This window comes from Trachypithecus francoisi, unplaced genomic scaffold, assembly GCF_009764315.1.
Source record: "Trachypithecus francoisi isolate TF-2019V2 unplaced genomic scaffold, Tfra_2.0 Lachesis_group6, whole genome shotgun sequence".
NCBI lineage: Eukaryota > Metazoa > Chordata > Mammalia > Primates > Cercopithecidae > Trachypithecus > Trachypithecus francoisi.
In genome coordinates, this window is record NW_022681471.1 from 116,637,592 (window position 1) to 116,663,768 (window position 26,177).

The 26,177-nt window shown below is 38.3% G+C and overlaps 1 protein-coding gene across 1 annotated transcript in view; it reads right to left on the bottom strand.

Moving 5' to 3' along the window:
• The window catches only part of CDKL5 (cyclin dependent kinase like 5), a 230,783-nt gene that overhangs the window by 78,614 nt on the left and 125,992 nt on the right, over positions 1–26,177 (bottom strand). Inside the window, 2 exon segments of the mRNA XM_033201021.1 lie at positions 1,569–1,705; positions 12,997–13,042. Of these exon segments, the coding sequence (XP_033056912.1) occupies positions 1,569–1,705; positions 12,997–13,042 (183 nt within the window).

Below are 26,177 nucleotides of genomic sequence, written 5' to 3' on the forward strand. Positions count from 1 at the left end.
AGGCTGCAGTGTGCTATAATCATACCTGTGAATAGCCACTACACTCCAGCCTAGGCAACATAATGAGACCCTATCTCTAAAAATTTTTTTAAAAATAAAGAGCATCTGGTTTCCCCTGGAATCCTAATATAGCAATCCTTTTTTTTTTTTTTTTTTTTTATAGAACTTTTTTAGAAAACCAACTTTTAGTTTTATTTTGGTATGGAAGGTACCTTAGAGGAATGTATAAATGACACAGAAAAAGAAACTTAAAACAGATTCTGGAAAAAGAACATAAAGCAGTGGTTTAAGACTACAAAGAACCTTCTAGTACCATTCCAGTTTTTCTAATAACTAAATTATTACATGTACTTTTTTTTTATTATTTCAAAAAAACAATTTGTAAAGTCTGAATGCATTCAAAGCCACATTACTGGTCAGTTACCCTGGCAATACTGCTTTCCATTTGGTTATAACAATGTTGATACTCTGTCATTTATGGTATAGCAAGCACCTGGGTATAGACCTGCAGCAAACATAAACCTCTCCTGCTTCAACCTTCTTTGGACAACAGCATAGGAATTGGGCAGGAGCCACCTATTTACTCATCAAGAAAACCTGCTTAAAGGTTTGCCTGGCTCTAGTTTCTTCTACTGTTGTTAAAGTGTTTATCTGTTTAAGTTTTTGATCATAACAACTGCTGTAGGTCAGCTGCTCTCCAAGAAATTTCTCTTCTTCTTTTTCTTTAGAGACAGGGTCTCACTATGTTGCTCAGGTTATTCTCAAACTCCTGAGGCCCAAGCGATCTGCCTGGCTCAGCCTACCAAAGTGCTGGGATTACAGGTGTGAGCCACTGCACGAGGCCCCTCTCCAAGAAATTTCTAGGCACACATTATTGATTACTGTAACATACATTTGCCCTTAGGTCATGTTATTAAAATTATCACCAACAAGTTGACCATTTTTAATACATGCTAAGGCAAGTGTACAGACAGCTCAAACAATGCATGCTTCTCTTTCCTTTTCCAATGCTTGCAGTTGCTGACTTATGGTCTCATCTACCACCTCAAGTCTCACCTTAGGCCTCCTGGTACAGCTCCTTCCCTCAAATAAAGCCAAAGCACTGGCAGTTCACAAATGCTGCTTCCTGGGCCGCTCATTCTCCAGCCTAGGTCTAATTCAGTGTGGTATCTTATACAGCCTCTTCCAGCCTGTACCATCACTGTCAGCTTACCAGTTTCTCCCTCAGTTTAGGCTTAGTTAAGTCAAGTCTAAAAATTACTCGTTGAACATAGAGTTTAAGACGTCAGAAGCCAAATCAGTATATTGTTTAAACTTATGATTATCTCTATACAGTTTAATTGTACAAAACTCTTAAATATATTTCAGAATGTCTAGTGATTATGAACAACACTTTCATTTTTAAAGTCCTCAGATTATGAGTACATTGATAAGCCATATTAGATAACAGTACTTTCTTAAATAATGTCAGAAACAAAATAAAAAAGAATTAAATAAAAGAATATTAAAAAGAACTAAATTAAATAAAAGAATAGGGCAAAACTGCACATTGGCAATTAATGACTTACTTTTTCAACATACTCAAACACCAAGTACAACTTTCCCCTCCGACGAAATGCTTCCTTCAGCTCCACAATGTTTTCCTGCTTGAGAGTCCGAAGCATTTTAAGCTCTCGTAAAGTCGTTTCTTTGACTTCTTCATTTTCTAGAATGTAAACAATGGTGAAGAGAGTAAAAGGAAAACTTTCAAGCTACTGTTCAAAGAATTCCAAGAACACTGAAAACACCCCAATTTCACTTTCCACTTTGAGTACTTCTGCATAAGAAGTCCAAGAATGGAATATTAAATAATATGTTTTCTTGTTAAAGGATCAAGAATAAGAAAATCGAAGAAACGGTTTACTTGATCAGCACAAACTTGACTTCCTGCTTATATTTTCTTATACTCCTTTTACTATGCGTATGTATAAAAATTTTCTTATACTTCTTTTACTATGTGTATGTATAAAAACACACTTATAGATACAACATAAGCATCCATTGTCATTTGAACTCTAACACTCTATACAAGGAAGGAAAGAGATTAAAAGGGCCATAAGGAATCAAAAGTGTCAGTGTGCAGAGGAACCTCTATTCAGCCAGCATCTGTAGTAGCTGATGTTTTTAAGGATGGCGTGAAGCTTTGGCCTAAAAGAGCATTTTATTCCTTAGGCTGCATGAGTCACCTCAGGGAGCAGAGGTCATGTGCCAAGCATCCACAATGCAAGTCACAGCCAAGTTGCAGGGAATTCTGAGAGTGTCTAATCTTCTCTCTGAACAGCAGCTGCTGTAGGTTCCTGCTGTCCTCCCTGTGGCATGTCCATCTGTCCATCCCAGATGGTGTAGCTGTTCTGGGATGGAGAACTTATGCTGAACCAATAGACGCTCTTCCATACCATCAACTTCATTCATGATAACCTCCACGGTTATGGAGGAAGGACAGAAGTCATATTAACTCTAATGGATTAATTGGCAGGGGAGTGATGAAAATAATATTTCTATTTAAATGAGTTTGTATTATACCTTTAGATTTACCCGGAAATCTTAACTACCATGTTTTTGCATATATGTACCAGGATACAGGTTCATAATCCTTCATCTACAAGTCCAAAATCTAAAACACAGTCTAAAAACTGAAAGTTTTTTCTAAATTTGGGGCAAATTCACTGAGGGCTAACACATGAAATGACATGAGACTATTTACAGTCTTTGTTAATCCAATCTAATATGAACATTCATATATTGTGCTAGAAATACTACTTGATTACTGGGTACTATGCATTATAACATGCCACACGTCCATTCTAAAATCCAAAATTATGAAGTCTAAAACACATGCAGCCACAAGCTTTTGGGTAGGGCCAGAATCCTAGCTTGAGAGCTGTGTGACCTCAGGATCAGACATGTCTTTGAGTGTGAGAAGGAAGAAAATGGAGTGCGGAGATAGGGGCACAGAAGCGTAATAAATACGCCCTCTAGAAGAAAGGCTCTCTAAGCAAGGCACGCAGGAGGAAAAAGGCTGAATGGATTCCAAAGGGAGAGGGAAGATTCTAAATGCAGAGCTAGGAGTGTTTCCTCAGATTATTTTCTATCCCAGCCCCCTTTCCCAACCCTCCACTCAAACTGAGTTTAAAGAAAAGGAAATGACATAATAAAAGCAAGGGCTTTGTAGTACCCGAGTATCCATAACAAACTGGGAGCATAGAGTCAACACTCCCTTGTGAACTGGTTACCTAAGTGAAGTATTCTACTTTAGCCAGAAAGCTGTTGGAGAACACTGGAACACAGATTAGGACCAAGAGACATACTGCCTATGAGAAGACAAGAACCAGCAGTAGGAAAGGCCAACTGTGCATAAGCAGTGAATTATCTGGCTCACACCAAGATGGTCAATAGGGAACTGGGTACTTACAGGGAAAAGAGCATGACAGTGGATGCCACCTGGCAGTGGGGGAATGTCTGAGATGCAATTGGGCACATCCCAAAGTAACTTAGAGGATTGGGAGAGGACAAAGGTCCAGGTGTTCTGCAAATTGGGCTGCGCCAGAGCAGTGGTGTTCTGTGACTGTTAGAATGCTAAGGTAGCTGCAGCTGCTGAAGCCCAGGACTACCAGCAGTTTCCTAAAGAAGCAAGATCAGGAACATGCCTCTCTGATATCCCCTCTGAGTTACTCAAGGTTGGGGTAATCAAACTAAAATCCATCTATCTCTAAGAAACAGACTAACACACAGATCTCAAATAAGAAACAAATGATTTAACGAGGGACTAATTTAACAAGATACAAGTCTACTGATTACTCATGACCTGGTGTGTGCCTGTCTTTCCATCCCCATCTCATGTCCCTCTCCCTCACCTCCATCTTTCACTTCCCAAAATAGCCCCAAACTTCATTTTTCCACCTTAATGGCCTTCAGACTTGCTCCTTCTGCTGACAATGCTCAGTCTACTACATAGACTCTTGACAGGGCTTGCTCCTTCAGGTTTTAGTTTAAATGTCACTCCTCCAGAGCCTTTCAGACCATGAAAGCAAGTAGGCCCCCATCCCCATTATTCCTTATCACAGTTCTGGACTTTTCTTTCACAGAACTTCTCACCATTTTTCTTGATATATTTGTTTGCTTAGTGGTATACAATCTATGCAACCACCCCTGCTAAATCAAGAGCTCAAGGAGGACAGGACTCAATTCTTCTATTCAACAATATACACCAGGACTGTACCTGACACAAGGAGAGGTGATCAATACATTCTTCCTACACGAATGCTTCACCTGTGGCCGTAAGGAAATCTCTGCTCATACATGCCTAACTCTTCCTCACTTCAGTCACAGCAACTGGGAAGGCAAACAATAGGCACTTTGCCTCCCAGTTTTCTTACAGCACTGTCAATTTCCTCAAGCACCGCTTATCAGGCAGTATGATAAACTGAATTTCTTTTCTCCCTATTCACCTCTGTCCCTAGGTGTCTTCTACAGTATGTGATTAGAAACAGTGGAGGACACAGAACACTGACAGTGCTCAGGGTCAAGAACACACAATATACATGCACACAAATAGAAAGAAAATCATTAAGAGCATCCATAAGCTATGATGCTTGGTGAATTCTTGGTACTGGAAATGCAAATGAAAAAACATCGTACTATTATTTGTTACCAACTTGTGGCAGTTTCACTTTGCTAATGGATAAACCCTCTTCAGAATGGCCGCATCAGAATGGTTTTAGTAGAAGGAACAGTGGACTAGGACTAGGGAAACCTAGATTCTGGACTCAGCCTTTTAATCAACCAACAGTACACCATGCAACTTTAGGCAAGCCACTTAAGTTTTCATCAGTAAAAGAAACAAATAAATGCCTCCATCTCCCAAAAATCTATTGCCTTTTTCAAATCTAATAATCTATTATTCTTTTCATTAAAATTTTATTGATTATGAGCCCAAACCTCATGGAACTTTGCTGCTTTGTTATACATACATTATTCGAATCTGTATTGACTCCACTTAACAATGGTTAGAGAAGATAAATGAATCATCAAAAAGCAGCACACAAAATTACCTAGAATGTAGCGCCCAAACAATCTCATTTGAGCAGCTGTTTTTAGGAAATAAAGGCTTTTCTACTTTATGCCAGTCATAGTATTAAAAGTTGAGGTAAACACTTAAGCACTAAGATTGCAATGAATGGGAACAGGCAGGAAGTGGAGTTAATTCCCTAAATTCAAGCAAAATGGGCGCTCTTCATTATTACTGGGTACATCCTATAATTTTGTTTTTCTAAGTACTTTGAAGGTTCCTGGCCTGCCCTGCACTTTATGATGAAAATTGTCAACTAAATTATCAGATGACGAGGGGAAAAGGAAGGCACATTCGAATTACACAGGTTTCTCTTCTCGGAGGTACACAAAATAGGAAAGCATTTTGCAAGGCATTACAAAATGCCTTACAAAAGCATTCAGTAAGGAATTTTCAAAGGATGGTAGCACAGCCCACTGAAATGAGCACAAAAATCACTGCCATCTAGTTGAAATAATCCCCATGGATTCTTTGTCTAGGCTAGGATTCTTTATCAAGGTTGGGCTCCAGTTTACAAATGAAGAAACCAAGTCTAGAAAGGATAACTTTCTCAGGGTGCATGAGCTGAGGGTCACATTCTACCTCATAGGAACAAAGGTGACATAGTATACAATACAGTGAGTTTTGGAAAGTGAGTCACAGTACCCAGGATCAGGTATAACTATGCTACCATTTAGCTGAACGGCAAGGCGGCATTGTATGGGTGGAAGAAAAACTCAACGAAGATCCTGGGTCAGCATTTTAGTTGCAATTATTCACACACACGCTATGCAACTTTGGGCCTGAGGTCCATCATCTGTACACTGGAGCTGAGTTATACGGATTATTCAGAAGGACTCTTCCCGAGTCCATACTTCTATGTGATAACTGCTTATGTGCATGACTTCTATGTGATAACTGCTTATGTGCATGCTGACCCACCTTGTCATCAGTTACCACTGAGGGGGTTTAGCTGAATGCAGGATCAACTCTGACAAAGTTATGTGCAGATATATAGAAACCCCACTGAGTGAGGACAAAATGGCAGGGTGGAAAAAGGATGTTAAGTAAAAACAACCCCAAAACTGTCCTACTTCTAAACTTACCAGTAAGGCAAGTTAACACACCTAAAAATCAAGAGCGATTTACTAAAGTAAAAGAGAACAATTCTTAAGAAGAAAGATCACAGGAGCAAAGGAGATTCAAAGACAACTGATGAAAAGAAAAAACCTAAAGATGAGCAGAAACTCTATTGTAACTCTATTTTTAAAGAACTGTGGGCTTAGAAAGGAAATCCAGGAATAGCTGTAACCTACTTTGTGAAATCACAAACCTGACATTTTTGTATAGCTGAAGAGCCCCCCACCACAAATGGACCTTTAAACAGATAAACTGATAAAGCAAAATCAACCCATCCTTGATCAAAACCACGGGGGTGCCATATTTGAGTCTGGTTGCTCTTATTGAAGAAGGGACATCAATAGACAGACAATGTGCCTGAGGGAGTTCGAATGCTAGTGCTACTGTTACATACACCAAGAAAGATGAGGACCCTCCAATCTTTAGAGATGAAGAACAGGTAAAAGCACAGTAGAAATTTATGAAATCACAGAAGATGCAAAATGATCACCAAATCCTAGAAGAATCCCTGAAGTTTGAAGGAGGTCCATGTTGAAAATGAAAAGGAAGTGTGGTAAAATCATGACTAGCCAGAATGCTCAAGCTCAGTTAATCAAATTCTTTGTTTAGTCAAGGGTTGGACTTTTTGTTTCAAGGCCTCTTTCACACAGAAATCAGGCTCTTGAATTTAAGGACTACAGATTACGAACTCTGGTTTTGTACCATTATATAAAATAAGAGACCAGAGTACTCCTGATCCAGAGATCAGTATAGAGCTTTCCAGTGTGTGGGTAAACAGAAGAATAAAATAAATTAGAAGACAGAACAGATGATCAATTAAATGTTTTCTAACAATATGTCCATTCCAAGAGGAAGATAGTTCTCTATAGAAAACATTAAGCAGTAGAATATGAAATCAAGTAATTTTATTTCATATAAAAGCAGAGACACAACCTAAGTTTCATCTTAAATGTAGACTACTGTATAGCTCCCTGGAGTCAGCCTCCTTGCCATGCACAGAGGCCCACTGACAAGTAGAGAGGTTCTCCCCTCACTCTATCACCTTACATTTAAGGAAAGATGGAAAAGTCCAAAGAAGCAAAAAGAAGGTCCAAATGTATGTCAAAAACAAATTCTAGACAATAGGTTTTCCTAAAGTAAAGGTTGGACAGACAACGTTTTGAATTCTTGCTGGCCCAAAGCTATATAATCTAAATCAGCGCTCTTGAGTTATTTAATAAATTGAGGACAGCAGACACTTGTACTTGTGTATGTATGAGAATGACAATCCAATAGTGATACATTATCATCTGAACATCAAACCTCATTGTAGAAGATGGGAGTCATAGGAAGGGTAGAAGAATTGGGCTAAATTTGTAATTTATACGTAGTCTGAAAAGTGCCTTTTAACTAAATAATCTCTAGTATCTTTATCGTCTATGGTCATTTTTTTCCCTTCTCAGAAAATCCAAATAATGAGCAGAACTATTACAATGAACAGAACTAATACAATGGAGACTTCTGGTTGGTCAGGTGTTTATTAGATAAAATTTCTCTGCAGGAACTTAATAGCCAAACTTATAATACCATCATCTAGGGTATCTTAAAGAACTCATTATCAGAGACTCCAAATTTATGAAGCGTCAACAAGCAGAAGTCATCAAAACAAGAAAAAATTAACTAATGAAGTAAGCTCAGACAAAAATTTTTTGTTACTCAAACATTCTTCCCTTTTCACAGGAGTCTATATCCCCAAGTCAGGGTGTCAAAGTCTTTCAGAGAGAATCACAGGCAAAGACACTGATAAATTATCGGATAGAATTGTATCTGCTAACAACTAGAGAATAAAAACCTCAAAAAGCCAAGGCTTGGTGGCTCATGCCTGTAATCCCAGCATTTTGGGAGACTGAGGCAGGAGGATCTCTTGATCCCAGGAGTTCGAGATCAGCCTGAGAAACACAGCGAGACCTCGCCTCTACAAAAAATGAAAACATTGGCCGGGCGCGGTGGCTCAAGCCTGTAATCCCAGCACTTTGGTAGGCCGAGGCGGGTGGATCACGAGGTCAGGAGATCGAGACCATCCTGGCTAACACGGTGAAACCTCGTCTCTACTAAAAATACAAAAATTAGCCAGGTGAGGTAGCGGGCGCCTGTAGTCCCAGCTACTCGGGAGGCTGAGGCAGGAGAATGGCATAAACCCGGGAGGAGGAGCTTGCAGTGAGCTGAGATCTGGCCACTGCACTCCAGCCAGGGCGACAGAGCGAGACTCTGCCTCAAAAAAAAAAAAAAAAAAAAAAAAAAAGAAAAAATTAGCTGGGAGTAGTAGTGTGCACCTGTAGTCCCAGCTACTTTGGGAGGCTGAGGCAGGAAGATTGCTTGAGCCCAGGAGTTCGAGGCCAGCCTGAGAAACACAGTGAGCCCTCGCCTCTACAAAAAATGAAAAAATTAGCTGGGAGTGGTAGTGTGTACCTGTAGTCCCAGCTACTTCGGGAGGCTGAGGCAGGAAGATTGCTTGAGCCCAGGAGTTCAAGGCTGTACTGAGCCATGACGATGCTACTGCACTCTACCCTGGGATATGGAGCAAGACCCTGTCTCTCCCCCGCCCCGCCCTACACACACAGCCTGAAAAAGAAGAAGACACATAGATAGGAATAAAAAAAGAAGAGAAAACTGACAAAGCTTTTTATATATTTCTTAATCACCCTGTTTACTATATAAGCTATCCATTGGCCTAGCCTACAATTTTACTTTAAAAACTGTTCCTCCTCCTAAAAAGGTTAACACTTGATTCTTTCTTGAAATAGCATATTAGTTGCTACTATAACCTGTGTTAACTATAAACTTATTTTCATAATTTGGTTCATTTTACCCACTTAAAGTCCCAAAATAAACTTTTATTTACTATGAAATTTTGATTCCCATTTTAAATAGTGATTGATCTATCATCCTGGGATAATAAAGACTTCTTGAACTAAATAGTAGTCTAACAAAATATAGTTTCACAAACATTTTACATAAATTTGTGAATACATATGAATTTAACAAGAAAGTAGGACATTAGCATAATCTTTTAAAGCTATCAGAAGTTTACATATATTCTCACAAAATATTCTGTGATATTAGTGAGAGAATACATGGTCCCCGACTTACAATGGTTTGACTTCTATTTTTTGACTTTACAATAGCATGAAAGCCATATGCGTTCAGGAGAAACCATACTTAGAATACCCATAAAATCATTCTGGTTTTCACTTTTACTACAGTATTCAATAAATTACATGAGATATTCAACATCTTATTATAAAATAAGCCTTGTTATATGATTTTGCCTAACTATAGGCTAATGTAAGTGTTCTGAGTATGTTTAAAGGAGGCTAGGCTAAAGCTATGATGTGTGGTAAGTTGAGTGTAGTAAAGGCTTTTTTTGGAGACAGTCTCACTCTGTTGCCTAGGCTGGAGTGCAGTGGCATGATCACGGCTCACTGCAGCCTCAACCTTCTGGGCTCAAGCAAGCCTCCTACATCAGCCTACTGAGTGGCTAGGACTACAGGCATGCACCACAATGTCTGGCTAATTTTTTAAAAAATTTTTTGTAGAAACAGGGTCTCGCCATGTTGCTGAGCCTGATCTCAAACTCCTGGGCTCAAGCGATCCTCCTGCCTCGGCTTCCCAAAGTGCTGGGATTACAAGTGTGAGCCAGAACGCCCAGCCAAATCATTTTGTACGTAACAATTTTTTCCACTTATGATGGGTTACTGGGATGTGGCCTCATCACAAATCAAGGAGCATCTGCACTGGATTACCTTGAACATGGCTCAGACCAAGTGTAGATCCTATCTCAGTTCACAATATTTTTACAGGATTATTTCATTATCTTCACTAAGACTTTTAAACATTAGATCTAGATAATCACTGCCATAATATCAAACGAATATTTCAAGAATACCTAATAAAGGGGATTAATGAGAGCTACATGACAATGAGGGCAATATTATCATGACACTCTGTTTTTTATTATAATTGGCTAAAATTTAAGATAAACTGATTGAGAATTAAATGGTTTACACAGGGGTTGAATAGACATCCTTACCTGAATGAGACTATCTATATACACTTCACACTCCAAAAGAGTTGTTCACCAAACATGTACCCTTTCTTTCCATTAAGCAAGACACTACTCCAGTCAGAGGAAAAGGGTAAAGACAGAAAAAAGAGAGTACTAGTACCTCCCTGGGAGAAATGTAAACAGTAGGTAAGTGGGTCAGACTGGAATGAAAAAGTTTATGAATAATTGGATATGTCTTTGGGTTCTAGCACAGAAATGTTTTGGAAATATCCCTCTAGAAGTATGTGTAGGTGGTACGTAGGTGTCATTGACAAGGTGGGGTGGGTGATAAGACTGCATGCCTCTGAGGGATGGTGAGTGATAATGGTCTAGCAGAGATGAGGGCAGAGCAGATTAATGTTTTGTTGGTTCAATAAAATAAGGGCAGATCAAATGTTTTCCATGTCTAGACTATTCATGCATTCCTGATACCATGTTTAGAAACAGTTTCTCTCACCTCAAAATGATCCAAGTTCCATGTCTCCATTCAGGCAATAACTGTTCTCTACTGTGTTTTATTGTTATTTATTTGCAGGTCTTAATTCTCCTAATAGGTCATATGCTTCTTGAAAGTATCCATACCTCAACTCTTACAGCACTTCACTCAGTGCTCAATGAATTTCAATGGATACACTAGATTTCTACTCTAAAGCTATCATAACACAGGTAAAAATATATAATTGAAGCTAAGAATTGGTATGCACAAGATAGAGATTATAAAGAACATGGTATTCACTTAAAAAGAAAGTAATGGGGCTGGACAAGGTGGCTCATGCCTGTAATCCCAGCACTTTGGGAGGTCAAGGCGGGCGGATCACTTTGAGCTCAGCAGTTGGAGACCGGCCTGGGCAACATGGCGAAACCCTGTCTCTAACAAATAAAATGCAAAAAAATTAGCTGGGTGTGGTGGCGTACACCTGTAATCCCAGCTACTCAGGAGGTTGTGGCTGTACAATCACTTGAGCCTGGGAAGCAGAGGTTGCAGTGAGCCGAGATCGTGCCACTGCACTCCAGCCTGAGTGACAGTGTGAGACCCTGTCTCAGAAACAGAAAAAGATGGCACACATGTCCTAGATTGTACTTTTTACAAAATCTGATGACAGTTATTATTTTTGGTGGTAACTGATGCTTGCCAATATGCCCTGAAAGATGAATGCACAGCCAGAAGCCTTTACATGCATGCGAAGGTTGTGCTCTGATGTACTGTTGCAACCACTCTTTTTAGGAAATCACCATTTGTCTCTCAGCTACCTGTTGACCCAAAGTCACTGCTCAAAGAGCTCATTTCCAATGGTATCACAGTGGGATGGCCTGGGGCTACTGCTTCCTGCTAGACCACAAATATCCCATTTGAAGCAAGATTTTTTTGTCTCCCCAGAACAAGCAAAAAGTTCTTTTTTACCTTCCCCTTTTTACCTTCCCTTTATGCCTGCCCATACAATGACTGCTAAAGTTCCCAGCCGATATGCATGTGTTTCATATAACTAGCACATCAGAGATGGATTACATCAAATATTACTGCATCTATCCTGGAGCAAGTCCCTTTTTGTTATTTAATGTTTGCTAAGTCTCTGAGGTGAGGGTGATGAAACTTCATAAATATAGAGGCTGGTGTCTTACATCACTTAGGGGATGTGTGCTGATGAAGGTAAGTTATGACTGCTATTTCCATACTTCTGATTAGATACCAAGATTGATGCTGTGTTGATACTTCTTACACCTAGACCATAGTTTTTCAAATAGCAGGCTCTGACTTAGTGGTCAAGTCAATCTATTTGATGTCACAATAGGCATTTATATGAACAGGAGAGAACAGAAAGTAGAGAGCTTCACATTCATACAACAAAGAAGTTCGTGACATTTTTGCTTCATTTACATATAGTGTTACATATGTGTGTGGACACTGGGTTAGGATATGAAATATATTTCTAGTGTGGGTCTCAGTCCAAAAAGTCTGAAAAAAAATGTTGTCCAGAGCACCTTAAAGGCCACACCTATTTTTGTCAAGAGTTTCTCTATTTGGCGATCTTTGGATGGCCAACAGTCTAGAGTTTAAAACTAATGAAATATTGGAATGCATTATTTTAAACTTTCTTGCCCAGCATGGGGTAATTTTACAACTCTGTCTGAAATGGTCTGGATATGATGAAGGCCCCTAAGCATAGTATTTCTTCTTAAAAAGCTTTTATTCTCCCAATGCATTATTCTAAATATAAAATCAATCCCTCAATATATCCTTGTATTTCTAATTCTGACTAGGAACTGGAGATCACAGTAACCAATACTGAAATCTTTCACATAGTACTTGCTATTTGTGTGGACCCACAGAAGTATTTACTTGAAGCCAGTTTTTAAATTTTAATAATATTTAGAAACAGCATAAACAACATTTCTTCTAACCAGCCTTTGGAGCAAGATTTCCAGAGCTGACTGCAACCTTAAAATAAAAAGATGAATTTTCTAATATCATGAGATTTGAAAAGATACACATAAAAGGAACTAAATGTTTGAAAGTAGAGCATAAGAAATAAGCTATATTCACTTTGAGACTGTGACTTCAAAATATCAGGAACAGACAGTGTCTGACCAGCTAGATCCCACTTCTTCCACACTCTGTTTATAAAAACTTTATACAGAAGGAAAAATACATATATACAGATATATATACATATATATATATATCTACCTTCACTGTCCTTGAATTTCTTGATTGCCACAATTTCATGTGTTTCCTGCAAGGGAAAAGAAAGCAGAAGGAAAGTCATTCTCCAGTGTTTTTCCGACTGGGGATTCCAATTGCCTGGGGGTATATTCTGGGACAGAGTAGCAAGAAGCCAGAGTGTCAAAAATATATCATCTTCCTCTCCCCCGCCACCCCTCATTTCTTGGTTCCAAAATTCTCTTTCTTATCACCCCACAAACATTGTCAAGGAAGGAAAGGAAGAAAGGAGAGGGTGTGGAGCAAAGAGCAGATATGGTGACGGAATATGCTTAACTCATAAATCATTAGTGTCAATGTCTTGAGGATACTCAAAAGTGCCAGGATGAGTGGCAGACTCTCATCTGTACTGCCCTCTGAAGTCCAGAGACACATTTTAATTGGCCTTCTAAGACCAAGAAAGGGCCTCTCCAATACACAGTAGTTGCTGGTAGCAGAATGCTAACAAGCATATCTAATTTTCCCCAGCTCGTCCCTATTGATGGTCATTGCAAATCCAAAGTGAGATAAACATTCCATCACCAAATACCAATCATCACCTTCGTCCTGCCCTTATTTATCTCTTCTGAACAGAAGAGAGAACAGAATTCTGCCTTAAAAGAAAATATGAAAAAATTTTTTTTTTGTTTTTGGTTGGGAGGAAAGAAAATAAGGGCTGGAAAGGAAATGGAAATGCTAAGAACTAAGTACCACTAAACTAAATAACTTGTATCCAATTCTGGTATATAAAAGCAATAAAAAAGCTTTTGGCAAAATAATTAATACAAATTCTTCAAAGCCAACATGTCATATGAAAGCCTTCTGAATGACTCAGGCCTGTTCTTTTTTACCCTAAGTGGGGACACTTTCAGATCAAATCTTTTAATATTTAATAAAACGTCCCTGCATCAAAACAAAGACTTTAAAATTAAACACAATACCAGGCAAGTGCTATAAATTATGGAGGAAAAAGACACTTAAAGGTACTGTGTTTTTGTTTTTAATGAAGGAATAGGATTGTAGGGTACAGACAACTTACTTGTACGTATAGGGTACAATTTATTTGTACATTAATGGATCTTCTGACTTAAAGAAACTCTTTCTTCCAGGTATTTTATTATTGGGAAGGAAAAACTGCCAATTTTAAGTAATGCAGGAGATTATCAGCTAGAATATTATCCCACGTAGTACAAAGGTGACTCTTTCATATATGCTACCCTCCCATAATACATTGATATCATGTTCTTACCCAGCTCCTTTTCTAATGGCTCTAGCTAGCAATCTACCTACAGCATAACTGAAAGACCAGACCCTATCAGGAACCTCCTCTTGCTTTTCTCACAGCACAAAGGTGTAGCTTCCAGGAATAGAGAAAAACCGCACATATCTCAAATGAATATTGTTCCAGGTAGTGTTCCATCTTATGTTCCACTCTAACTGAAAGACTCCCACATACATTTCTTTCATTGCATCCTAAGCATTAAAACTTTGTCTGATTTTATAAAAGATTTTACTCAGTTCAAAACTGTCCACTGATATGACTACAAATTTAAATTTGTAACTGGCACATTTATACCACCTTCAATAAATTCATTAGTTATTTTTCTCTGGCATCTCATAAATACAACTTACTGTATAAAGTGACGGCTAATGGGGGTCAAATAAAATGTTTATTCTTTTATTTATCCTTTCAAGAATACCACGAAAATCCTCTCTCCTCAAAACTCACTCTCTCCGCCTCCCCCGATATGGTTTATGTATTTACTTAAAGAATGAAGTCGAACAGATGAAGTTTTCTGCATTAAACCAATTCGGTGTTTAGTGAAAAACACATGCAATTAAGAGAAGACGCTGGAAAGAATTTAACATTTCACATGTATTCAAACTGCTTATAAAAATAATATAACTCATTACTGAAAATACAAAAAGAATATAAAGGGTACAAAAAGGATATAGAGAAGACATTTACAAAATTAACTCTTGCTAATATTTTGGTATATTTTCTTCCAGTAAATTTTTCTCAAATGGTAGTAGTAATACTGGATATCTCATTGTATGTTGTTTTTATTTCACTTGATATTATATAAGCAACATTTCAAGCTGTTATTTTTAAAACCACTATTTTTTCATGGATGGCTATTTAACAAGTCTATTAATGAACATACTTCAACATCTGCATCTGTATTTCCACAGAGTAAATTCTATAAGTGATATAATTGGTTCAAAGGGCATGAATGTTAAAGGCTCCCAATATATACTGACAAACTGACATCAAAAAAAAACGTCATGTCACAGTTCCCCTCAGCAGTGTATGAGAATATTCACTCTACACCCATTGCCAAAACAAAATAAAATCATTAAAAAAAAACTTCTCTGGCATTCAATGAGATTAGAGAAGTTTTCTTCTAATAAGTGAAATCCGGTCCACCAGGGTTAATATTTTCTTGCTGATTCACGGATGATAACTTATTGCCAAATTCTGTTACAAATCTTTTCCCCAGGTTGTGATCGCTAGCGTTTTGTTGTTGTTGAATATAAATTATTACATAGTCAAGTTTACTGATACAGGCCTTTGTAATTATGTCCATTATTTTTGTGCTCAAAGTCCTTACTTAGCCTGAGCATGGTTAATATTCATCTGCATTTATGTATCTTGATATTTTAATTATTTCTTTCCTTAAATCTTTATTCACTTGTAATTTATTTTAATATATGACATGGTGAGGGAATCCAGATTTAATATAATTTCTAAACACTAAACCAATTTTCTCAATACCCTTTACCAGATATTTTTAGTTGTTACAGCTTGGCATCCTTACATATAGATACTAGATGTGCTTTCAGAGCTTTCTAGTGGACTCCAGCTTAGTCTAGTATAGGCTACTGATCTGTTCTTACGCCAGAACCAGTGTTTAAAGTATTGTGACCTTGAACTGTTTTAAATTAATCTGAGGTTACTGACACTGATTCTTCTTATACCATTTTGTTAAATATATTTATTTTTGAGAGCAAGGTTTGACTGTTTAATTTAATTTGTAATTATAGATACATGAGCTATAATATTTTATTTTTTTTACATATTCAGTTTGCTTCACTGTTTACCACCAGTCCTTTTCTTGTATGGTTTATACATATTTGAGTGATTGATTTGCATTCATGTTTTGCTCAGCCAGAGTACATCTTTGAAAGGTTTTCTGACAAAGTGTCTTATTTTCCAAGTCTTTGCATTTTTGAACATCTTCACATATACGTGGCAACTTGATAGGCATGGAATTCTTGGGAAGGCAACCTTTTATTCTTCAGAGTCACTGGAAGCTTAAGTGCACCATAAAGCCCTGGAAAATGCCATTCACATCACAGACACCAGAGTCTATATGCTTATTAAAGCAACTTAATGCAGGTAGGAATAAAGTGTCTTCTTGTAACAAAATCTATATACTAAGATATTTTTCCAAGAAGAAGGAAATTAAGGGTCTAAAAAGAAGGGCTGCCATTTTCTAACATAAAGAAATTATAATACTGTCACATAAGGCATCAAATGGGGAACAATGACCTGATAGTCTCTGGTATTTGTAGCAGAAAAGAAGTATGAGGCCTATTTGGATTTTGTTCCAATATAGATCACTTCTTTTTTCTCCCTAAATACTGTTAGAACTTTTCCTTTTACTTGAAATAAAAATTTTAAATTATTCGGAATATATCTAGAGGAGTGTGTGTGAGTGTGTGTGAGTGTGTGTATGTTTATTTTTTGAATCAATAATACCTGGAAATCAATGAAATTAGAAAAGTCTCCTTATAGCAACCTTATATGTTGTTTCTACTCCTATTTTTCTATTATTTTCCACCACAAACCTTACAACTTTTAGGTTGGATCTTTCATAATTGTTTAGTATGTTTTGTACTAAGTTTTTGTACTTAGTATGCAATGTTCATGATTGCATCATCAGCACCTAGAATAGCAGGCACATAGTGGGTGTTCGATAAATATTTAGTAAATGAACATTAATGAGTTCAAAAGTGCTACACAATTTTGTTTTATCCATTTAAGGCTTCTTTCACTTGTCCTTATCTCAGCCAACTTCCGCATTTTTTGCCTTGTTTAGCTTATTCACTCTCTGTAGAGGTCTTATCTTCCTAGCTTTCTTTTGGGAGACTAAGCAGATGTCTTAACTTTATTGGTTTGTTAGAAAAAGTCATTTTCAAGGACAAAGCTGGAGGCGTCATGCTACCTGACTTCAAACTATACTACAAGGCTACAGTAACCAAAACAGCATGCTACTGGTACCAAAACAGAGATATAGACCAATGGAATAGAACAGAGTCCTCAGAAATAATACCACACATCTACAGCCATCTGATCTTTGACAAACCTGAGAGAAACAAGAAATGGGGAAAGGATTCCCTATTTAATAAATGGTGCTGAGAAAATTGGCTAGCCGTAAGTAGAAAGCTGAAACTGGATCCTTTCCTTACTCCTTATACGAAGATTAATTCAAGATGGATTAGAAACTTAAATGTTAGACCTAATACCATAAAAACCCTAGAAGAAAACCTAGGTAGTACCATTCAGGACATAGGCATGGGCAAGGACTTCATGTCTAAAACACCAAAAGCAACGGCAGCAAAAGCCAAATTGACAAATGGGATCTCATTAAACTAAAGAGCTTCTGCACAGCAAAAGAAACTACCATCAGAGCGAACAGGCAACCTACAGAATGGGAGAAAATTTTTGCAATCTACTCATCTGACAAAGGGCTAATATCCAGAATCTACAAAGAACTCAAACAAATATACAAGAAAAAAACAACCCCATCAAAAAGTAGGCAAAGGATATGAACAGACATTTCTCAAAAGAAGACATTCATACAGCCAACAGACACATGAAAAAATGCTCATCATCACTCGCCAAAAGAGAAATGCAAATCAAAACCACAATGAGATATGATCTCACACCAGTGAGAATGGCAATCATTAAAAAGTCAGGAAACAACAGGTGCTGGAGAGGATGTGGAGAAATAGGAACACTTTTACACTGTTGGTGGGACTGTAAACTAGTTCAACCATTATGGAAAACAGTATGGCAATTCCTCAAGGATCTAGAACTAGATGTACCGTATGACCCAGCCATCCCACTACTGGGTATATACCCAAAGGATTATAAATCATGCTGCTATAAAGACACATGCACACGTATGTTTATTGCGGCACTATTCACAATAGCAAAGACTTGGAATCAACCCAAATATCCATCTGTGACAGACTGGATTAAGAAAATGTGGCACATATACACCATGGAATACTATGCAGCCATAAAAAAGGATGAGTTTGCGTCCTTTGTAGGGACATGGATGCAGCTGGAGACCATCATTCTTAGCAAGCTATCACAAGAACAGAAAACCAAACACCGCATGTTCTCACTCATAGGTGGGAACTGAACAATGAGATCACTTGGACTCGGGAAGGGGAACATCACACACCGGGGCCTATCATGGGGAGGGGGGAGGGGGGAGGGATTGCATTGGGAGTTATACCTGATATAAATGATGGATTGATGGGTGCTGACGAGTTGATGGGTGCAGCACACCAACACGGCACAAGTATACATATGTAACAAATCTGCACGTTATGCACATGTACCCTAGAACTTAAAGTATAATTTAAAAAAAATTAAAAAAAAAAGAAAGAAAAAGTCATTTTCAGAACCATGTGTTGCTTCTAAATCTTCACAGCAATGTTTTATCTTCCCCTATCTTTTCATAGTGTTTTCTCTGCTCCACCCTTTAAAACTCATCCTTACTAAGATGGAAAGAGATCCACCAGGACTGGCATTTGGCCTCAACTTGAACTTCAAATATGAACTGATGCACCCCGAGCCCGATTTTAGAACCTGGCTAGCTAGCACATATCCTTCCCATTGGGGATGGCTGGTCTGAGGTTAAACTGCCTGGGCAGGGTTCTCTGAATAAGAAGAGCACATGCCATTAGCTGTTTACCTCATGGCATTCTGGAGACCACATTTCTAAGCACAGCCTGTTCTCTTCCCTCTACCTTCACCACACTTTGCCATGGGGGACTCCGAATCCTAGGATAGTACATGCCTTTTCCAATCCTTCTTTGCTTCTTCCCTTACTATATTTAGGACATTTTGGTCTCTGCAAAGACCTGGAAATGCAGATGCTAATGCACGCTAGTAGGGGGCTGAGAACTCTAGCTCCAGCGGTGTCAGATTATGGTTAACCTCAGTGAGACGGTTGCTTATTTTTCAGTTCCTGTGAGCATGCGTCCAAGGCATTTCCTACTCCCTTTGGATATCTGGCCTGATTTGGGTTCACAAAGTAGGATAAACAGCATGATGTTCAAGACTATGCTTTCAACCCACTACTGCTAACAAAATTAATTCTCCCTGGACTTTGCTAGCAATCTTCGATGTTTAGTTTATTAATTTGCAGAACTTCATGGGTATTTAACATCTTCATAGGTATTTAATGGAGAGGTAGGAAGTAACATGCCAAGCTTTATTCCTTATTCTACCACCACCCTGAGATGCTATATATAATAAAGGTGTAGACAAAGAGAAAAACATACAAAAAATAATTCTGAAAAACTTGTTTTGAATTTAATTTATTCATAAAAGCATACCATTGCCCCCACAACGTCTGCAACAGAATGTCACCAGCTGTAGTTAGCAAGATAGGCATAGTTTGCTACTTGTTTCAGTGTCTTTATTTAAAATATGAGGTATTTAAAAGTTGACATCTTAAGCAATAAACTAAGAATGTTATCAAATATATCAGTAATCTATGAATGATAATTCCATGCCTCACCCTTAATTCTACCTTAAAATTGGAATTGTATTATGTACTTTGGAACACAAACAGAAAGACTAGGTAACTTAGATAAAGGTTCCTGAATTGTACTACTGTCTCCATGAGTAAACAAACTATATCAAGGCATTTCACATTTCCCAGAATAAACTTCCCCAGCTGGAAAAAAAAATCAGAAAGAGAATAAAAAATAAATGTTATAAGTACTAACAAATACAAATATCTGGAGAGCCTATAGTTCCTTCAATATTTTCAAGATCTCTACCCCATAAAAATCAAGCCTCAATCACTAGAGAATCATACTAGACAGAGAGACTTATAACCATCAACTGACTTGCGTTGCTGATTGTCTAAAGCTTTGGGTCACTGTTTTATTAGCAGTATTAATTGTCCCTTACTTAAGATTCTGGCAAAGCAACTAACTGGTATTAACAGCCATACAATTTGCTAAGTTATTTTAAAATGCAGTATATAACTTAATTATGCTCTGGAACAGTGAATTCTTTAAACCGATCATACACTGTATAAGGAAGTAGCAGGAGTCATTATTTTTCAAATGTTTTGCTAAGTTAAAATATCCAACAGGTATCATGAAACAGAACAGAATAAAATACTCTTTTATTCTCCTATTCACGGATTACGCCATTTCAAAAGGTTATAACAGTTATTCCTCGGTATCTACAATGATATAGAGGGGGCCACTGGTTCCAGGATCCCTGAGGATACCAAAATCCATGGATGCTCATCCCTGACATAAAACGGCATAGTATTTGCATATAACCTATGCACATTCTCCTATATACTTTAAATTATCTTTTGATTACTTATACTACCTAGTACAATGTAAATGTCATGCAAATAAATAGTTGTAATACTATGTTATTTTTTATATATATTTTTATTGTTGTATTTTTAAATTTTTGTTTGTTTTTCTGAATATTTTCGATCCTCAGATGGTTGAATTCATCAATGTGGAACCTGCTGATATGGAGGGCCGTCTGTAGTCTACATTCATTTTCTAATTACTCTCTGAGGAAGTGCTTTCTTGGGAGAATTCTTTATTTCATCATCCAAATAGCAGGGAATATAACTTGATAACTAAAGTATTGTAAATATTTCTGTTCATGTTTTATTTGCAAATATCCTGTCTGCTCCCTGAGCATAAGTAAAACCTACAAACATAGAAACTACTACTTTAACGCTTCTCAGCCTTTTGGCTAAGATCAAGTGAAAATAGTACTTTTTTTTTTTTTTGAGACGGAGTCTTGTTCTGTTTCCCAGGCTGGAGTGCAGTGGCGTGGTCTTGGCTCACTTCAACCTCCACCTCCCAGATTCAAGCGATTCTCCTGCCTCAGTCTTCTGAGTAGTTGGGATTACAGGCACATGCCACCACACCCGGCTAATTTCTGTATTTTTAGTAGAGACGGGGTTTTGCCATGTTGGCCAGGCTGGGAAACTACTACTTTATAGACCAGTATGGTCCCTGAAAAAGTAAGCTTAATTTTAAGTTATTATTTTTAAGTACTCTTGCGCCCAGCCCCATGCTAAGTGCTTCCCGTGGATTATCTCACTTAATTCTCAAATCATCATTCTGAGGAGGATCTTATGCTCATTTTACAGATGAGGATACTGAGTTTTAATGAAGTTCCATAATTTGTCCCATGATCACACAGCTAAGACATAGCAGAGCTGAGATTTTAAACCCAGGAAGACTGATTCTGAATGCCATTTCTCAACCATAATCATGCTATACTGCCTTTGCAAGCCATGTATGTAAATTTTGTTGTAGAAAATGATTCTGAAACACACAAACACACATCACCGAGGAGAAATGTTAGCACCAATGAACATTTCTAAATAGTTTGGTAATAATATGTTATAATATTTATACACTTAAAAGAACAGGCAAATATTTCATTACTTCCATCTTTATCTTTTTTACTGTGTAAACCTTCTAAAATAACTTAGTCCAAAAGTATTTATCTTTACATTATAAGTAAAATTACAAAATGGGAGGAAATTCAAGCACAGGATACATTCTATAGCAGGTAAATTATATCAGAGCTAATATGCATTTGGCAAGTACTATAGAAATATAAAATACCATCCATGATATTATTCAGTGATAAAACCTAGATTTCTCCAGGAAATTCCTTAGAGATCTTAACTTATATTATTCATTATGTGAAAACTACCATAGTTTGTCAATACTAAAAGTTAGATTTACTGCTAAATTTCAGTACTTCAGACCAAATCTCACACACAAAAAATCTACACCAAAGAAAAAGAGCATTTCAATCAGTCAACTAACAAATGTTTATTGGACCTCTGCTTTATGTCAGGTTTTCTTTTGTATCCTGTGTTTGACATGAGTGAGTAAATGAAGCTGTCTTATATACACAGAAGTTTACAACCTGGTATGTAATAACGCATGACAGTAAGTTAGAAATGCACGACAAAAGCTAAAAAGTATAACATGTTATATGCTATGCCGCAGGAGTTCAAAAAAGATCATGCAAATATACAAATATATCATGAAAAAATGTATATCCCCTTCAGATTTAACAGTTGATAATATTTTGGCTTATTTGCTATGGATCTCTTGCCTTTTGAAACGTAAAATGCCAAAAAATAAAAATTCATTCATTCCCATTCCCTCTACCCAGAGGTAATTTCTATCCTGAAGCTGATATGTATCATTCCCACACATTTTTATCACTACAAATGAATTTGCTCATAAATTATATTGTTTTGTGCACTAAAAATCATGTAACTAGCATATGTTATTGCATGTACCTTTTTTCCACCACTTAAAAAATACAATCTGTATCTGAGATTAAAATCTAAATCTAGTTAAAGGGTTCTCCCTTGGGGGGTAACCGTGCTCCCCCCAAGACATCTGGGGACACTTTTGGTTGTCACATAGGCTGGGGGCACTACTGGGATGGAATGAGTAAAGACCAAGAGTGCTGCTAAACATCCTACAATGCACGGGACAGTCCCTACAACAGTCCCTGCCCCAAATGTCGACAGTGCTAAGGGTAAGAAACTCTGCTTGAGTTTATTCATTTTAACCATTTTGTGGTATTTCCCTATAAACATTCTCCCTTAAAAATGTGAGAATGTCATGGCATGTGTATACCTATCTAACAAACTTACACGTTCTGCACATGTACCCCAGAACTTAAAGTATGATAATAAAAAAAAAAAAAATTTGAGAATGATCACTTGTTGAGGAGATCAGGTAAAGCTTTACTGAAAAATTAATATGCTATGAAAGAAAATTTTAATTGAAAAAGAGAAGATTAAAAGATCCATTCTCCAAAAATTATTAAAATTATCACAGCACTAAAATGTCTACACTCATTTTATAGAACAATGATTACTTTTATAACTTTTGTAATACGGCTCTATTAAAATATTATACCGTGAAATGGCTGGGCACAGTGGCTCACGCCTGTAATCCCAGAACTCTGGGAGGCCGAAGCGGACGGATCACCTGAGGTCAGGAGTTCGAGACCAGCCTGGCCAACATGGCAAAACTTCATCTCTACTAAAAATACAAAAATTAGCCCGGCGTGATGGTGTGGGTCTGTAATCCCAGAAACTTGGGAGGCGGAGGCAGGAGAATCACTTGAACCTGGGAGGCAGAGGTTGCAGTGAGCTGAGATCACGCCACTGTACTCCAGCCTGGGCAATAGAGTGAGACTCCGTCTCAGAAAAAAAAAAAAAAAAGACAGTGAAATATACCAAAAGGTATACTGAAAACACATTTCCTTTTTTTTGTAAAAATTTCAGGAATGTTTTACATTTGGCCAAAAACAATTTAGTGGAGTCCCACCAAGTCTATACCAATACATGGCAAAACTGCCTATTAAGGTTCACATGATGGAGTTATTATTACAGGAAACACTGATGTAAACTCTAACCTGCTCATAATTAGAATTAAATGGTATACTAAGAGTACTTTAAGAAAACTTATAATTTAGAAAGCTTTACAAGAAAAACCGTGTATTTACTTCATGTACAGTCTCTAAAAAGAGGATAGTCTTATGAAAATACTAATACTTTTTCAAGAACATGAGACAGCAGGTAGCAAAAAAGAAGACGTGAGAAGTGGGATCTCACAAAGAGACTTTGCATATAAAATGACTGCCTTCTGGGCGGATCACTTGAGGTCAGGAGTTCGACAACAGCCTGGCCAACATGGTGAAACCCCATCTACTAAAAATACAAAAAAATTAGCCCGGCATGGTAGCACAAGCCGGTAGTCCCAGCTACTTGGGAGGTTGACACATGAGAATCGCTTGAATCCAGGAGGCGTAGGTTGCAGTGAGCCGAGATCACGCCACCACACTCAGCCTGGCTGGGCAGACAGAGTGAGACTCTGTCTCCAAAAAAAACCCACAAAAAACTGCCTCCAAGCCAAGTCAGTAATAAATTTCCAACACAACAACTCTGTTTTCTCATTATTTCCAGTAAGACATAAAATCTCTTCTACCATCTCTGGGCTGGATCTGCCCTCCATGAATCTTATTATTGAGATGTAAAATAAGAATGTATGAGTGTAAAATATTCAGACAGAACGCCTAACCATTCCTGCATCTTCCCCTACAAAACCTGGGCCTGTCTCCTGTCCCATATATCTCAGTGAACACTAGCCAGAAATTTGGGATCACTGCTGACATCTCCCCTGTCTGCACCACCAAATCCAAATCCATCCAGTCTATCACTAAGTGCTGTTGGGTTTTGCCTCCTACATTGTTTTCAAATGGGTCCACTGTCCTGTACCTGAATGCTCCTCCTACCCCTGGTCAAGCCTTTGGCACTTTCACCATGAGTACTGTGGCGGCCCTTCTGATAATGTTCATCCCCTCAGCAACTAGGTTCTTCCTTGGGAAAGGAAATCTGATTTCGAACTCCACCATTCCCCTTAAAATTCTCCCAAACTCCACTGACCTGACGGCAGCTGCTCCACACAGCAGGCCAGGTAGCTCTGCCGCCTCCTCTCCCCTAGGTCTCTCCTTGCCACGTTCTCTACTGCCTTAGGGTCTATTCCCTTTGTTCTTGCAAGCTTTGCCCTCCCTTGCTCACTCAACCCTCTCTCCCCCAGATCCTGGCTCAATCAATCCTCACTTCCTCAGAGGAGCCTTCCCACAGCTCCTTGATGAGATCTGAAGGCCCTGTGGTGTTCTCTCAGCAAGAGCCTCTTCTTTGTAACTTGCATTAAAGTTCCACCTTTACAGATTTACATGATCACTTGATCAAGGTCTGACTCTACCACTAGACTGCAAGCTTGTAGTTGAGAAATAAATGTATAACTGGTCCAAAATGTGCTCAGCAAAAAAGGACAAGAGCTAGTGCAAATGTCTTACTGTATTGTGTCGCCAATGTAAAACATATATCCTGCTGGCCTGGCTCATTCTTCTCTTTGGATATCAGTTACTAATTCTACCATAGCCTAACACAGAAACACTTTTTCCTGCCACAATTTTAAAACAGAAAAAGACATTCTTGGTATATAAGGAAAAACCAACCAGTCAAGAACACAGAATACAAATATATACATTTCAGGTTTTTTTTCTTTTTCTTTTTCTTGTTTTTTTTTTTTTTTTTTTTAAGATGGAGTCTCGCTCTATCGCCCAGGCTGGAGTGCAATGGCACAATCTCGGCTCACTGCAACCTCCACCTCCCAGGTTCAAGCAATTCTCCTGCCTCCGCCTCCCGAGTAGCTGGGATTACAGGCGCACACCACCACGCCCAGCTAATTTTGTATTTTTAGTAGAGACAGGGTTTCACCATGTTAGCCAGGCTGGTCTCAAACTCCTAACCTTGTGATCCACCCGCCTGGGCCTCCCGAAGTGCTGGGATTACAGGCGTAAGCCACCGTGCCTGGCCACATTTTGGTTTTTTTTAAGGACAGATTCCCTAGGAGACATATTAGATCTGTTTTTCTATGCTTTAGAAAGTTTCGGAAGGGTATGGTGGCTCATGCCTATAATCCCAGCACTCTGGGAGGCCGAGGCGGGCAAATCGCTTGAGTCCAGGAGTTCGATACTAGCCTGGGCAACATGGTAAAACCCTGTCTCTACACACACACTACAAAAGATTAGCTGGGTGTGGTGGTGCACACCTATAGTCCCAGCTACTCAGGAGGCTGAGGTAGGAGGATCCTTTGGGCCAGGAAGATTGAGGCTGCAGTGAGCCGAGACTCTGCAACTCTGCTCCAGCCTGAGCAACAGAGTGAGACTGTCTCAAATAATAATAATAATAATGTCAAGGTATCTTGTAAGGCTATGAGACTTGGGGCCACCTAGATGGCTGACATTTGAGTGCCACAAATGT